This window comes from Salvelinus namaycush, chromosome 7 (assembly GCF_016432855.1).
Source record: "Salvelinus namaycush isolate Seneca chromosome 7, SaNama_1.0, whole genome shotgun sequence".
In the NCBI taxonomy this organism is placed as follows: Eukaryota; Metazoa; Chordata; class Actinopteri; order Salmoniformes; family Salmonidae; genus Salvelinus; species Salvelinus namaycush.
Window position 1 is genome coordinate 40,166,871 of NC_052313.1, and position 14,563 is coordinate 40,181,433.

A 14,563-nucleotide genomic window follows, 5' to 3' on the forward strand; every position below is an offset into this window, starting at 1 on the left:
TTTCACAAGACGACAGCCTGGTTTGCTGGTTGTTTCAGGAGTCCCTAAAACGTTAAACAACCAGACTTACAATTTCATACTCATGTCACAACACCCATAAAGCTAGCTGGCTAATGTTAGCTAGTTAGCTAGCTTGCTAAATCGCGATTTTCGAAAATTTACTTTATGATTAAAATATGCATAATCGTTTGTCTCTACATTAACTAACATATTCCTGTCAACTGTACATTTTTTGGATGATTCGTTATGACGTTTGAATCACTTACATTTGCTTCCATCCTAGTTTCTTTGTCAGTCATCTTCGCTGAAGAAAGTCTCCGTCATTGGGTCGCGTGGCGTTAAATTCGTCTTGGGAACCGCTCCCTATGATTGGTCATCGCCCAGCGGTCGCCGCTGGTGATTTGCATAAAGTTGGGAAAAGTTTTTTTTCTGCTTCTAAAGGTCCCCCTCTCTCTCTCAACTTTCCTTCCATTGAAATGAATGGGAAGCGGTGTTTCACCGCGCGGTCAATGCTGGAGGTGAATGCTAATTGGAACCGTTTTTGGAGTTGCCTAATTGGAACCGCAATTTAGAACAATGACGGACTCAGACTCAGACCGGGTGAGCACCATACCAGATCCCACTATTGACGATCCGTTGACTGTGAACGGCCAGTGCGACCCGACAGATCAACAGCCACCCCAAATCAACAGCCACCCTAAATTCAAGCTGGACCAGGAGATGAAAATTAGCGATAGCGTGGAGGGGCAAGGTAGGCCGATATCTATGACAAATCAAACAAAAATACAATACGCATACGGGCTACTCCCAGCATGTCTCGAATTTCCATTATACATTGTTGTCTCTTAGCAGACTGGATACCTGAAACAATTATGGTTAAGACTTTAGTTGAAGGGGGTATAGTAAGGCAGCCGTAACACTTATTTAGTTACCGAGGTAAAGACAGTTTCAAGTTCGATATTCGACGGATATTCGCGCTTTCAAACCTCAATAGCTTTCAAACCACTTGAGCCACAGACTCCAAATAAGTGTCATGATGTTGGAAAAATTGCGCACAACATTGCACAGGTCTTATTCTCACGATTTAGACATTCATTTGTTTTCCAAAACTAATAAACATGTGGAAATGTGAGCAGCGTCTTGTATTCCTAGTTGAATTAGAGAGCGTGAACAAAGTACAAGCTTTTTTTTACATTCAAATGTCAATAACTCCTTGGTCATGTGACATACTTACTTCAAACAAGGTTCAGTGTCCACTGACTACTCATCTATATTGCACACCCTTTAGTTTGTCAATTTTCATCTCACAGGATCTTACATGAATTTTTCCAAATGTAAAGTTTCATTAACTCCAAGGTCGTGTGACCTAGTGACTTCAAACAAGGTTCAGAATGTCCACTAAGTGGGCCTACACATTGCACACCCTTTAGTTTGTCCACTTTTATCTCACATGGGTTTCCATGAATTTTTCAAAATGTAGAATTTCAATAGCTCCTTGGTCATGTGACCTAGTGACTTCAAACAAGGTTCAGAATGTCCACTGACTATACCTTCATATTGCACACTCTGATGTTTGTCTACTTTCATCTCATGCTATTAGACTTAAATCTGTAAGCTTTGCAGGCCTTCATTTTTACATGGCTGTTTAAAAAACATTTTTTGTCAAAAAATGTTTCATCCTCGCAATAATTCTTTCACATGGACACTGAAAAGATCCGCAAATGGCTGTATGTGGAATGGATGAAGGACAGGAGAGGTGTTCAAACGGAGGTGCTTAAAGGAAGGAGCACAGGTAGGCCTCATGAAAAACAGTATTTCATATGCTCTTTTTAATCACAGTAATAGGCAGTGATTTGTCAGTCACCGTGAGCTTGGTAACGTGAAAGAATCCTTTTTATAGCATCACTTTCATATACTGTACATGAAGACAAATCCTTCTACGTTGAGAATTAGAACGCAGTTTACATGACTTGATATTTGAGTGCATTCACAACAAGCCACCTGCAGACAACTTACAAAATGAAATATTGCATTTGAGGATTCGTTTTTCTGATTTAAATTAGTTATTTGATGCATGGCCTACTATTTCTAACTGGGAAAATCAATTCCTACGTCTTTTGTGAGTAAAATCATTTCCCCAAAATTGATTTAGGTACATTTTTGTGAAGAGGTATAAGGGTTGTGATATGGGTCATTTAATAGTAAAGTCATTTAAGGGATCAATACATTTCTATATTGCTTCCCCAGTATCTGCATGAACCATCAGGCCAAGTGTTTTTGGTTGACCCTGCTGGACAGAAAGAGGAGGAGGAATCAGAAAATGCTGCATTCAAATTCAGGTCTTAGTTATTCCATTGTACTGGATCTAATACATATTAGCATTTTACATACGTTCATCAGTGTAATACTTTTTTATGACATACTGTTAAAAACTCTCTTGGCTGCTGGCTCTGTCACTTTCAGACATGGGCAGAGCACACTTGAACCACGGGTTCTCTGTAAAGAGGGAGTAATCCAAAAGGCACAGACACACCCCTTGACTTTCAATTGGCACCGTTGACCTGTATGTATTCTCTCCTGATTGGCTCTGTGGTGCACAGTCTGGCAGTCTGACTAAAGTGCCAGAGGTATGAGGTAGAGGTCGACCGATTAATCGGAATGGCCGATTTTAATTGGGGCCGATTTCAAGTTTTCATAACAATCGGAAATCGGTATTTTTGGACACCGATTTGGTGTTTTTCACCTTTATTTAATCTTTATTTAACTAGGCAAGTCAGTTAAGAACACATTCTTATTTTCAATGACGACCTAGGAACGGTGGGTTAACTGCCTCGTTCAGGGGCAGAACGACAGATTTTTACCTTGTCAGCTCGGGGGATTCAATCTTGCAACCTTACAGTTAACTAGTCCAATGCTCTAACCACCTGATTACATTGCACTCCACGAGGAGCCTGCCTGTTACGCGAATGCAGTAAGCCAAGGTAAGTTGCTAGCTAGCATTAAACTTATCTTATAAAAAAACAATCAATCAATCATAATCACTAGTCAACTACACATGGTTGATGATACTACTCGTTTATCTAGCGTGTCCTGCGTTGCATATAATCGACGCGGTGCGTATCGTTGCTCCAATGTGTACCTAACCATAAACATCAATGCCTTTCTTAAAATCAATACACAGAATTATGTATTTTTAAACCTGTATATTTAGCTAAAAGAAATCCAGGTTAGCAGGCAATATTAAACAGGTGAAATTGTGTCACTACTTTTGCGTTCATTGCACGCAGTGTCAGTGTATATGCAACAGTTTGGGCTGCCTAATTTGCGCGAATTTTACGTAATTATGACATAACATTGAAGGTTGTGCAATGTAACAGGAATATTTAGACTTATGGATGCCACCCGTTAGATAAAATACGGAACGGTTCCGTATTTCACTGAAAGAATAAACATCTTGTTTTCGAGATGATAGTTTCCGGATTCGACTATATTAATGACCCAAGGCTCGTATTTCTGTGTGTTATTATGTTATAACTAAGTCTATGATTTGATAGAGCAGTCTGACTGAGCGGTGGTAGGCAGCAGCAGGCTTGTAAGCATTCATTCAAACAGCACTTTCGTGCGTTTTGCCAGCAGCTCTTCGTTGTGCTTCAAGCATTGCGCTGTTTATGACTTCAAGCCTATCAACTCCCGAGATTAGGCTGGTGTAACCAATGTGAAATGGCTAGCTAGTTAGCGGGGCTAATAGCGTTTCAAACGTCACTTGCTCTGAGACTTGGAGTAGTTATTCCCCTTGCTATGCTTGGGTAACGCTGCTTCGAGGGTGGCTGTTGTCGTTGTGTTCCTGGTTCGAGCCCAGGTAGGAGCGAGGAGAGGGATGGAAGCTATACTGTTACACTGGCAATACTAAAGTGCCTATAAGAACATCCAATAGTCAAAGGTTAATGAAATACAAATGGTATAGAGAGAAGTAGTCCTATAATTCCTATAATAACTACAACCTAAAACTTCTTACCTGAGAATATTGAAGACTCATGTTAAAAGGAACCACCAGCTTTCATATGTTCTCATGTTCTGAGCAAGGAACTGAAACGTTAGCTTTCTTACATAGCACATATTGCACTTTTACTTTCTTCTCCAACACTTTTTATGCATTATTTAAACCAAATTGAACATGTTTCATTATTTATTTGAGGCTAAATTGATTTTATTGATGTATTATACACTGCTCAAAAAAATAAAGGGAACACTTAAACAACACAATGTAACTCCAAGTCAATCACACTTCTGTGAAATCAAACTGTCCACTTAGGAAGCAACACTGATTGACAATAAATTTCACATGCTGTTGTGCAAATGGAATAGACAACAGGTGGAAATTATAGGCAATTAGCAAGACACCCCCAATAAAGGAGTGGCTCTGCAGGTGGTGACCACAGACCACTTCTCAGTTCCTATGCTTCCTGGCTGATGTTTTGGTCACTTTTGAATGCTGGCGGTGCTCTCACTCTAGTGGTAGCATGAGACGGAGTCTACAACCCACACAAGTGGCTCAGGTAGTGCAGCTCATCCAGGATGGCACATCAATGCGAGCTGTGGCAAGAAGGTTTGCTGTGTCTGTCAGCGTAGTGTCCAGAGCATGGAGGCGCTACCAGGAGACAGGCCAGTACATCAGGAGACGTGGAGGAGGCCGTAGGAGGGCAACAACCCAGCAGCAGGACCGCTACCTCCGCCTTTGTGCAAGGAGGTGCACTGCCAGAGCCCTGCAAAATGACCTCCAGCAGGCCACAAATGTGCATGTGTCTGCTCAAACGGTCAGAAACCGACTCCATGAGGGTGGTATGAGGGCCCGACGTCCACAGGTGGGGGTTGTGCTTACAGCAGAACACCGTGCAGGACGTTTGGCATTTGCCAGAGAACACCAAGATTGGCAAATTCGCCACTGGCGCCCTGTGCTCTTCACAGATGAAAGCAGGTTCACACTGAGCACCTGTGACAGAGTCTGGAGACGCCGTGGAGAACGTTCTGCTGCCTGCAACATCCTCCAGCATGACCGGCTTGGCGGTGGGTCAGTCATGGTGTCGGGTGGCATTTCTTTGGGGGGCTGCACAGCCCTCCATGTGCTCGCCAGAGGTAGCCTGACTGCCATTAGGTACCGAGATGAGATCCTCAGACCCCTTGTGAGACCATATGCTGGTGCGGTTGGCCCTGGGTTCCTCCTAATGCAAGACAATGCTAGACCTCATGTGGCTGGAGTGTGTCAGCAGTTCCTGCAAGAGGAAGGCATTGATGCTATGGACTGGCCCGCCCGTTCCCCAGACCTGAATCCAATTGAGCACATCTGGGACATCATGTCTCGCTCCATCCACCAACGCCACGTTGCACCACAGACTGTCCAGGAGTTGGCGGATGCTTTAGTCCAGGTCTGGGAGGAGATCCCTCAGGAGACCATCCGCCACCTCATCAGGAGCATGCCCAGGCATTGTAGGGAGGCCATACAGGCACGTGGAGGCCACACACACTACTGAGCCTCATTTTGACTTGTTTTAAGGACATTACATCAAAGTTGGATCAGCCTGTAGTGTGGTTTTCCACTTTAATTTTGAGTGTGACTCCAAATCCAGACCTCCATGGGTTGATACATTTGATTTCCATTGATAATTTTTGTGTGATTTTGTTGTCAGCACATTCAACTATGTAAAGAAAAAAGTATTTAATAAGAATAGTTCATTCATTCAGATCTAGGATGTGTTATTTTAGTGTTCCCTTTATTTTTTTGAGCAGTGTATTAAGTTAAAATAAGTGTTCATTCAGTATTGTTGTAATTGTCATGATTACAAAGAAAGAAAAATCGGCCAATTAATCGGTATCGCCTTTTTTTTGGTCCTCCAATAATCGGTATTGCCTTTTTTTGGTCCTCCAATAATCGGTATCGGCGTTGAAAAATCATAATCGGTCGACCTCTAGTATGAGGAGAGATATCCTCCTTTGTATTTATGGGAACAAATATTTCCTAACACTTTGGATCCTATTCTTGGACAGTTAGAAGACAATGCATCAATGCAAAAAAAAAAATGTATTACTAATTACTGTCCATCAGTAACCTCAACCTTGTGGGTCTATGGGTGTTTGGGACAATAAAGTGCCAACTCAATTCTACCACTGACTAGTCTCTCATGCCCCTATGAACGGGGACACAGGGCAATAGTTTTTCATCTAAACCAGCCCTTTTTTACTGGAGTAAACTAACCCCTAATTGGGGCTCTTTTCTTGACACATAGTAGCAGTTTACCAGATAAGAAGTCAAGAAGATCAAAAAGTAGATTGTTGTAAGGGTGTATTACATCCTGTGCTGGCCCCATTGTCTTATCCATTCTGGATTCTGAGTGGTAAAATCATAGCTGAAAAATGCCTTTATGTATGTGTATACATTTTCCGCCAAGACAGAACTGCCAAAGGGGGTGGAGTTGCAATCTACTGCAGAGACAGCCTGCAGATTTCTGTCATGCTATCCAGGTCTGTGCCCAAACAGTTCGAGCTTCTACTTTTAAAAATCCACCTTTCCAGAAATAAGTCTCTCACTGTTGCCGCTTGTTACAGACCCCCCTCAGCCCCCAGCTGCGCCCTGGACACCATATGTGAATTAATTGCCCCCCATTTTATCTTCAGAATTTGTAATGTTAGGTGACCTAAACTGGGACATGCTTAACACCCCGGCCGTCCTACAATTTAAGCTAGATGCCCTCAATCTCACCCAAATTATCATGGAACCTACCAGGTACAACCCCAAATCCGTAAACTCTGGCACCCTCATAGATATCATCCTGGCCAACCTGTCCTCTAAATACACCTCTGCTGTCTTCAACCAGGATCTCAGCGATCACTACCTCATTGCCTGCGTCCGTAATGGGTCCGCAGTCAAACGCTCCCTAAAATACTTCAGCGAGCAGGCCTTTCTAATCGACCTGGCCCAGGTATCCTGGAAAGATAATGACCTCATTCCGTCAGTAGAGGATGCCTGGTTATTCTTTAAAAGTGCTTTCCTCAACATCTTAAATAAGCATGCCCCATTCAAAAAAAAAAAAAAATTGAACCAGGAACAGATATAGCCCTTGGTTCAGTCCAGACCTGACTGCCCTTGACCAGCACAAAAACATCCTGTGGCGTACTGCACTGGCATCGAATAGCCCCCGCGATATACACCTTTTCAGGGAAGTTAGGAACCAATATACACAGGCAGTTAGGAAAGCTAAGGCTAGCTTTTTCAAACAGAAATTTACATCCTGTAGCACAAACTCCAAAAAGTTCTTGGACACTGTAAAGTCCATGGAGAATAAGAGCACCTCCTCCCAGCTGCCCACTGCACTGAGGCTAGGAAACACTGTCACCACCGATACATCTACAATTATCGAGAATTTCAATAAGTGTTTTTCTAAGGCTGGGCTTGGTTTCCACCTGGCTACCCCTGCCCCGGTCAACAGCTCTGCACCCCCCACAACAACCAAAATCTGGACCCCTACAAATCAGCTGGGCTAGACAATCTGGACCCTCTCTTTCTTAAATTATCCGCAGCAATTGTTGCAACCCCTATTACTAGCCTGTTCAACCTCTCTTTCGTATCGTGTGAGATCCCCATAGATTGGAAAGCTGCCGCGGTCATCCCCCTCTTCAAAGGGGGAGACACTCTAGACCCAAACATTTATAGACCTATATCCATCCTGCCCTGCCTTTCTAAGGTCTTCGAAAGCCAAGTTAACAAACAGATCACCGACCATTTCGAATCCCACCGTACCTTCTCCGCTATGCAATCTGGTTTCCAAGCTGGTCATGCGTGCTCCTCAGCCACCCTCAAGGTCTTAAACGATATCATAATCGCCATCGACAAAAGAAAATACTGTGCAGCCGTATCCATCGACCTGGCCAAGGCTTTCGACTCTGTCAATCACCACATTCTTATCGGCAGACTGAGCAGCCTTGGTTTCTCAAATGACTGTCTCGCCTGGTTCACCAACTACTTCTCAGAGTTCAGTGTGTCAAATGGGAGGGCCTGTTGTCCGGACCTCTGCCAGTCTCCCTTCTTTGGACACTGTGTTAACTAACCTCCAAACGAGCTTCAATGCCATACAACTCTCCTTCCATGGCCTCCAACTACTCTTAAATGCAAGTAAAACTAAATGCATGCTCTTCAACCGATCGCTGCCCGCATCTGCCCACCCGCATAGCATCACTACTCTGGATGGTTCTGACTAGGAGTATGTGGACAACTACAAATACCTAGGTGTCTGATTAGACTGTAAACTCTCCTTCCAGACTCATGTTAAGCATCTCCAATCCAAAATTACATCTAGAATTGGATTCCTATTTCGCAACAAAGCATCCTTCACTCATGCTGCCAAACACCCTCGTAAAACTGACGATCCTTGACTTTGGCGATGTCATTTACAAAATGACCTCCAACACTCTACTCAGACTGCCTCCAATTTGCTATCACAGTGCCATCTGTTTCGTCAACAAAGCCCCATATAATACCCACCACTGCGACCTGTATGCTCTCGTTGGCTGGCCCTCGCTTCATATTCGTCGCCAAACCCACTGGCTCCAGGTCATCTATAAGTCTTTGCTAGGTAAAGCCCCACCTTATCTCAGCTCACTGGTCACCATAGCAGCACCCACCCGTAGCACGCGCTCCAGCAGGGGTATATTTCACTGGTCACCCCCAAAGCCAATTCCTTCTTTTGCCGCCCTTCCAGTTCTCTGCTGCCAATGACTGGAACGAATTGCAAAAATCACTGAAGCTGGAGACTAATGTCTCCCTCACTATCTTTAACCATCAGCTGTCAGAGCAGCTTACAGATCATTGCACCTGTACGTAGCCCATCTGTAAATAGCACATCCAACTACCTCATCCCCATATTGTAATTTATTTTATATATATATATATATATATATATATATATATATATATATATATATATATATATATATATATATATAGCCCCTTTGCACAACAGTATCTCTACTTGCACATTCATCTTCTGCACATCTCACTCCAGTGTTTATTTGCGAAATTGTAATTATTTCGCCACTATGGCCTATTTATTGCCTTACCTCCTTTCTTAATTTGCACACACTGTATATAGACTTTTGTATTGTGTTATTGACTGTATGTTTGTTTATTCCATGTGTAACTCAGTGTTGTTGTTTGTGTCACACTGCTTTGCTTTATCTTGGCCAGGTCGCAGTTGTAAATGAGAACTTGTTCTCAACTGGCTTACCTGGTTGAATAAAGGCAAAATAAAAAATACTGTATGTGGGAATGTCTTATGTCCGTCCTACATGTAGTGTTGGTACATGGAATATTCCTCAACTGCATATATCATAAATTGCTATTGCAAATAGAAGTATTATGTTCAACAACTGACATTTTCAGATATTATTTTGACAAACACACTTTTGGTGCTTACAATTCGTTCTCTATTGTCATAGATTTGGTGGGCACTGTCATCTGTGATCTTTGTGATATGACTTTCTTTAAGCACGTACTGATGAAACTGTCACTTAATATTTTCTTCTTAGTCTACAAACACTCTACAGTTGTGGCCAAAAGTTTTGAGAATGACACAAATATTAATTTCCTCAGTTTGCTGCTTCAGTGTCTTTAGATATTTTTGTCAGATGTTACTATGGAATACTGAAGTATAATTACAAGCATTTCAAAAGTGTCAAAGGCTTTTATTGACAATTACATGAAGTTGATGCAAAGAGTCAATATTTGCAGTGTTGACCCTTCTTTTTCAAGACCTCTGCAATCCGCCATGGCATGCTGTCAATTAACTTCTGGGCCACATCCTGACTGATGGCAGCCCATTGTTGCATAATCAATGCTTGGAGTTTGTCAGAATTTGTGGGTTTTTGTTTGTCCACCAGCCTCTTGAGGATTGACCACAAATTCTCAATGGGATTAAGGTCTGGGGAGAATCCTGGCCATGGACCCAAAATATTGATGTTTTGTTCCCCGAGCCACTTAGTTATCACTTTTGCCTTATGGCAAGGTGGTCCATCATGCTGGAAAAGGCCATTTTCGTCACCAAACTGTTCCCGGATGGTTGGGAGAAGTTGCTCTTGGAGGATGTTGGTACCATTCTTTATTCATGGCTGTGTTCTTAGGCAAAATTGAGTGAGCCCACTCCCTTGGCTGAGAAGCAACCCCACACACGAATGGTCTCAGGATGCTTTACTGTTGGCATGACACAGGACTGATGGTAGCACTCACCTTGTCTTCTCCGGACAAGCTGTTTTCCGGATACCCCAAACAATCGGAAAGGGGATTCATCAGAGAAAATGACAGTACCCCGGTCATCAGCAGTCCAATCCCTGTACCTTTTGCAGAATATCAGTCTGTCCCTGATGTTTTTCCTGGAGAGAAGTGGCTTCTTTGCTGCCCTTCTTGACACCAGGCCATCCTCCAAAAGTCTTTGCCTCACTGTGCGTGCAGATGCACTCACACCTGCCTGCTGCCATTCCTGAGCAAGCTCTGTAAAAATTCATGTAAAACTGTGAGATGAAAATGGACAAACTAAAGGGTGTGCAATGTGTGTCTATGCCATTGGGTTACCTACAACCAGTTTTGAAAGTGTTTGGAGTAATGGTTAAAGAGCTATTGAAATTTGACATGTGATTTGTCACTATGTTGATGGTCCCTAACTGCTGTTGGTGGACATAAGGAAAACTACAGGCGAATATCCAACCTGAAACTGTCTTTACCTTGGTTATTTAGTTTTACCCTGACAGACAAGCTGCTTGATAATATCAGGGCACTAAGTCCATCACTGATCCTACACATCTAAGAAATACATCTGAGAAGTCTCAATGACCATCATAGTATAGCCTTCATGCGGACTCAAAAATAAAAATGTCCACACCCTCTAGCTCCTATATGCAATTAACCTTGTTCAAAACACATTTTAGATGACTATGTATGTATTTATTATGCCAATTCTGTTGCAAACTGTTTAGTCTGTTTCAAACATTTTGCAACAGAAACCGTTTACTTCAAACAGGAAAAGTTTTGCAACTAAAAATAGGGTTTCTATTGGACAAATTCAGGTAGGGGTCCCTCAATTTTTTTTCTTCTGTTTGCTTCCAATTGGTTCTCAAACGGTAATGGTTTCTTGTTGCTAGACGTAATGAATACACCCCAGGCTCCTGAGGTTGCAGTCGGTAGGACTCAGCTAGTGACCAACTTGATTTAATGTCTAGAATAGATTTTTTTGTTGGCCCACAGTACCTCAATATCACTATTGTGAGACTGTAGTTTACTGTGTAACCCTACAGTACCATCACACCAGTGCCAGTCCTCACACCTCTGGGCTTTCAGTAGGCTACAATACAAGGATCCTTCAAATTTGTGCATTGCTTCATTTTTCTTTTGTTTCAGAAACCAGGAAGGTTCATGGCATGTAGATAATCATAAGTCTATTGTATGCAATGGACAAATTAGGATATGAGTGCTAAAAGCGTTCTGGAATCTCACCCCTGCTTATTACTGTGTTGCTTTTGACAGGCTTACTGGAGAGCAGCATGAGGCTGAAGCCCGATGAAGCTCAAAGATACCGCAAGAAAGCATTGTGGGTCTCCTGGGTTTCCATCTTTGTGACGCTGATCCTGGCAGTAGCAGCTTTCAGTGAGTATACGTTACTTTGTTCTCTCTGAGGGAATACGCCTGGTCCCGGATCTGTTTCTGTTGCCTTGCCAACTCTGGTGAGTTGATAAGACCGCACAAACAGATCTGGGACCAGGCTTTGAGGCAATGTCTTCCTGGTGATGGTTTTTCTATGCAGCAGTTCCCGGTAGTCTCTGATGAACCTGTCAATTTTGCAAATCTTATGACTTATCAATAACATGTGGTGTGCTGTATGGATATATCAACTCTAACACATAATATACAGTACACATACCATATTGCACATGTTTACTAAACACACTACATGGCCGCAAGTATATGTGGGCACCCATTCAAATGAGTGTATTTGACAATTTCAGCCACACTTGTTGCTGACAGGTGTATAAAATCGAGCACACAATTCTGCTGGCGGTCAAGGAGTTATTTCTAGACTGTTACTAGTTTGTTTCTGTTCAACTTTCCTCCATGTAACATTACATACATCATCTGTGGTGGACATATTGACTATAAAGCAAACAAAGCATGTTCGAATAGTTATTGAAAAGCTCCGATTTCTCTGTATTGTATTAGAATACAGTAACTTCTATAGTTCTCACAAGATCTCTTTTGTGTGATATAGCTCCACAAGGTTTCCTCAGGATGGGACCCATGTGGGTAAGATGACTCGTGTTGTGCTTTAGGGTTGCAGGGTAGAGTATGGAATCAGCTTATTTTTTTTCAGCCAGTGTATGAATCTCAACCCCTCTTATTACAGTTCACGAGACATGATTGTATACTATATTTCCAAGTCGGTCAGGTCATGACTTTTCAAATGGGACTGAGAATGTTTTGTCATTTGCATTTTTGGGGGTGAAAAGAGCTGTCCACTCCATTTGTAGAATAATAGTGAAGACATCAAAACTATGAATTAACACACATGGAATCATGTATTTACCAAAAGTTAAACAAATCAAAATATATTTTATATTAGCGATTCTTCAAAGTAGCCACCCTTTGTCTTGATGACAGCTTTGCACACTCTTGGCATTCTCCACTTTTGACTTGTACTGTACATTAACATGTACACACCCCTTCGCAGTTCTGAATTCAATGAAAGCCAATATCGATTGACCATATTGCATTATCACACCAGTGGTGTAGGTTAAGTAATTCACGTTATTTGACATTGAGATTAAATGGGACAATATGGCTCTGCTACCCTTTTTGGAATGTTTTGTGTAATCCAAAACAGATGTTTTTGTGTGCACTGTGTCATCAGTGTGTCTTTTCTGTGTAAGAAAAGTGACTGGCTATTATGGATATCTATAGCACCTAGGGTCTTTCTCTATACTGTAGATGTCTACCTGAATGATGGCAACTGGGGCATGCAAACAGGAAAACATTAGCATTAAGTAAACACTGTTTCAACCAGTTTTTTTTTTTTTTTTTTTTTTTTTGTGTGCAAATTCTCGATGTGTGCAGTTGCACATACATTTGCCTTGGGTCATATAGATTCCTTGGTGCCCAGATCAATAGGCATGTGTTCAAGGTGAACAATGTGGAAAGCTAGCTTGCTTGTGTTATTTAATTGTCCTCTGCTTGCTGAGTCTTTATGTGATTTCAAAGATACTTGACCACAGTTAAATCACACTACGGAAATTGCATTTTCTAAGCTGCTTGTCATCTGTGACAGGTTTTAAGGTGGAGGGAGGTAGGGAAGATAACGGGCGCCATCCAGGCTGATGTAGGAACAAAAATTTCCCAGATACTTCACATCGTCCTCAGGATACAATTAACAAGCATTCAGTGGCACGTCGTTGGCTCTCAAATGGCAGATTCATTTGCATTCCATTTGAGGCCAGTCTCTCGCTCTCTCTCTCGTGTGTGTCTGTCAACTTTCTCAACTATGACTGTTTTGACAATGTGGATTTCTCCACCCCTGTTCCAGGTGGAGCTACTGTTTCTCTCTTCCTGCCCCCTCATTCTTTGGATGTCATAGCATAATCCGGTTCCACAATTGCCATGTGTGTGCCCTCTTTGAAAATGTGTTGTGCTTGTTTGATTACACCTAAATAATACCTTTTTGAATTTCAATAGCTTTTCCTTGGTTTGCTTTACGAATACCTTTTTTTCCTTTGACTACTTTTTGGGTAGCCTGAATGTCAATTTCACAACACACTCAACATGTCACATTACCCAACACGGGGCTTAGTGAAATACCAGCCACATGTCACCATGCTGTCTGTTCCCTGTGTTTTGAGTGGGAGTGCCCTACCGGTCTAGATGGTGGCTGAGCGATCGATGCCAGGGCTTACGGCCCTGAGGCAGACCCTGAATACAGATAACATTGCGCTGTGTACCCTGGAGAGAGACAAATACACAGAGATATGCACAGACGTACGCACATGCAGTTATGCACGCACGCACACCCAACCACAGACATACAATTGAGATGCTATATCGAACTTCAAGGCCACATGCACAGTAAAAACAACCCAAAAAAGGAACAATCTAAATGAGAGAGTGGGGGAGATGCGTCCCATATGAATGCATTCAGAACTATGCATCTCTATAAGCTGGAGTGCAAGCTCCCAAAGAGCCTGCAGTCTAAAAATAAGATCTGCAGGAGGTGCATTTTGAGAGAAAGAGGGAGGGGAGCTCTCTGTTCTCACATGAACAGCAGGAGCAGGCCGAATGAGGAAGGGATGAAACTGGACGGAGGCTCAGAGTAGTGGGTGTAGGGGCATGGAGTTGACGAAGTGATTTGTCTTCTGTCATGTCCACTTCACCTACCTGCCCTTGGATGGATAGGCTGTGGGGAATGGATTGGGTGAGGGGTTCAAATAGTGTTTGCTTTTCACATACTTAGGCTTAATTTAAACTGGAGTGCTAGATGGGTTG

The 14,563-nt window shown here is 42.5% G+C and overlaps 1 protein-coding gene across 2 annotated transcripts in view; it reads left to right on the forward strand.

The window, feature by feature from the left end:
• The first annotated feature begins 237 nt into the window (after positions 1–237).
• LOC120050447 (transmembrane protein 163-like) overlaps positions 238–14,563 on the forward strand; it is a 56,857-nt gene continuing 42,531 nt past the window's right edge. For both annotated transcript variants that reach the window (XM_038997035.1, XM_038997036.1), the window contains exons 1-2: positions 238–751; positions 11,564–11,683. In XM_038997035.1, coding sequence (XP_038852963.1) covers positions 577–751; positions 11,564–11,683 — 295 coding nt within the window. In that variant the 5' untranslated portion in view covers positions 238–576. The remainder of the gene's footprint in view (positions 752–11,563; positions 11,684–14,563) is intronic.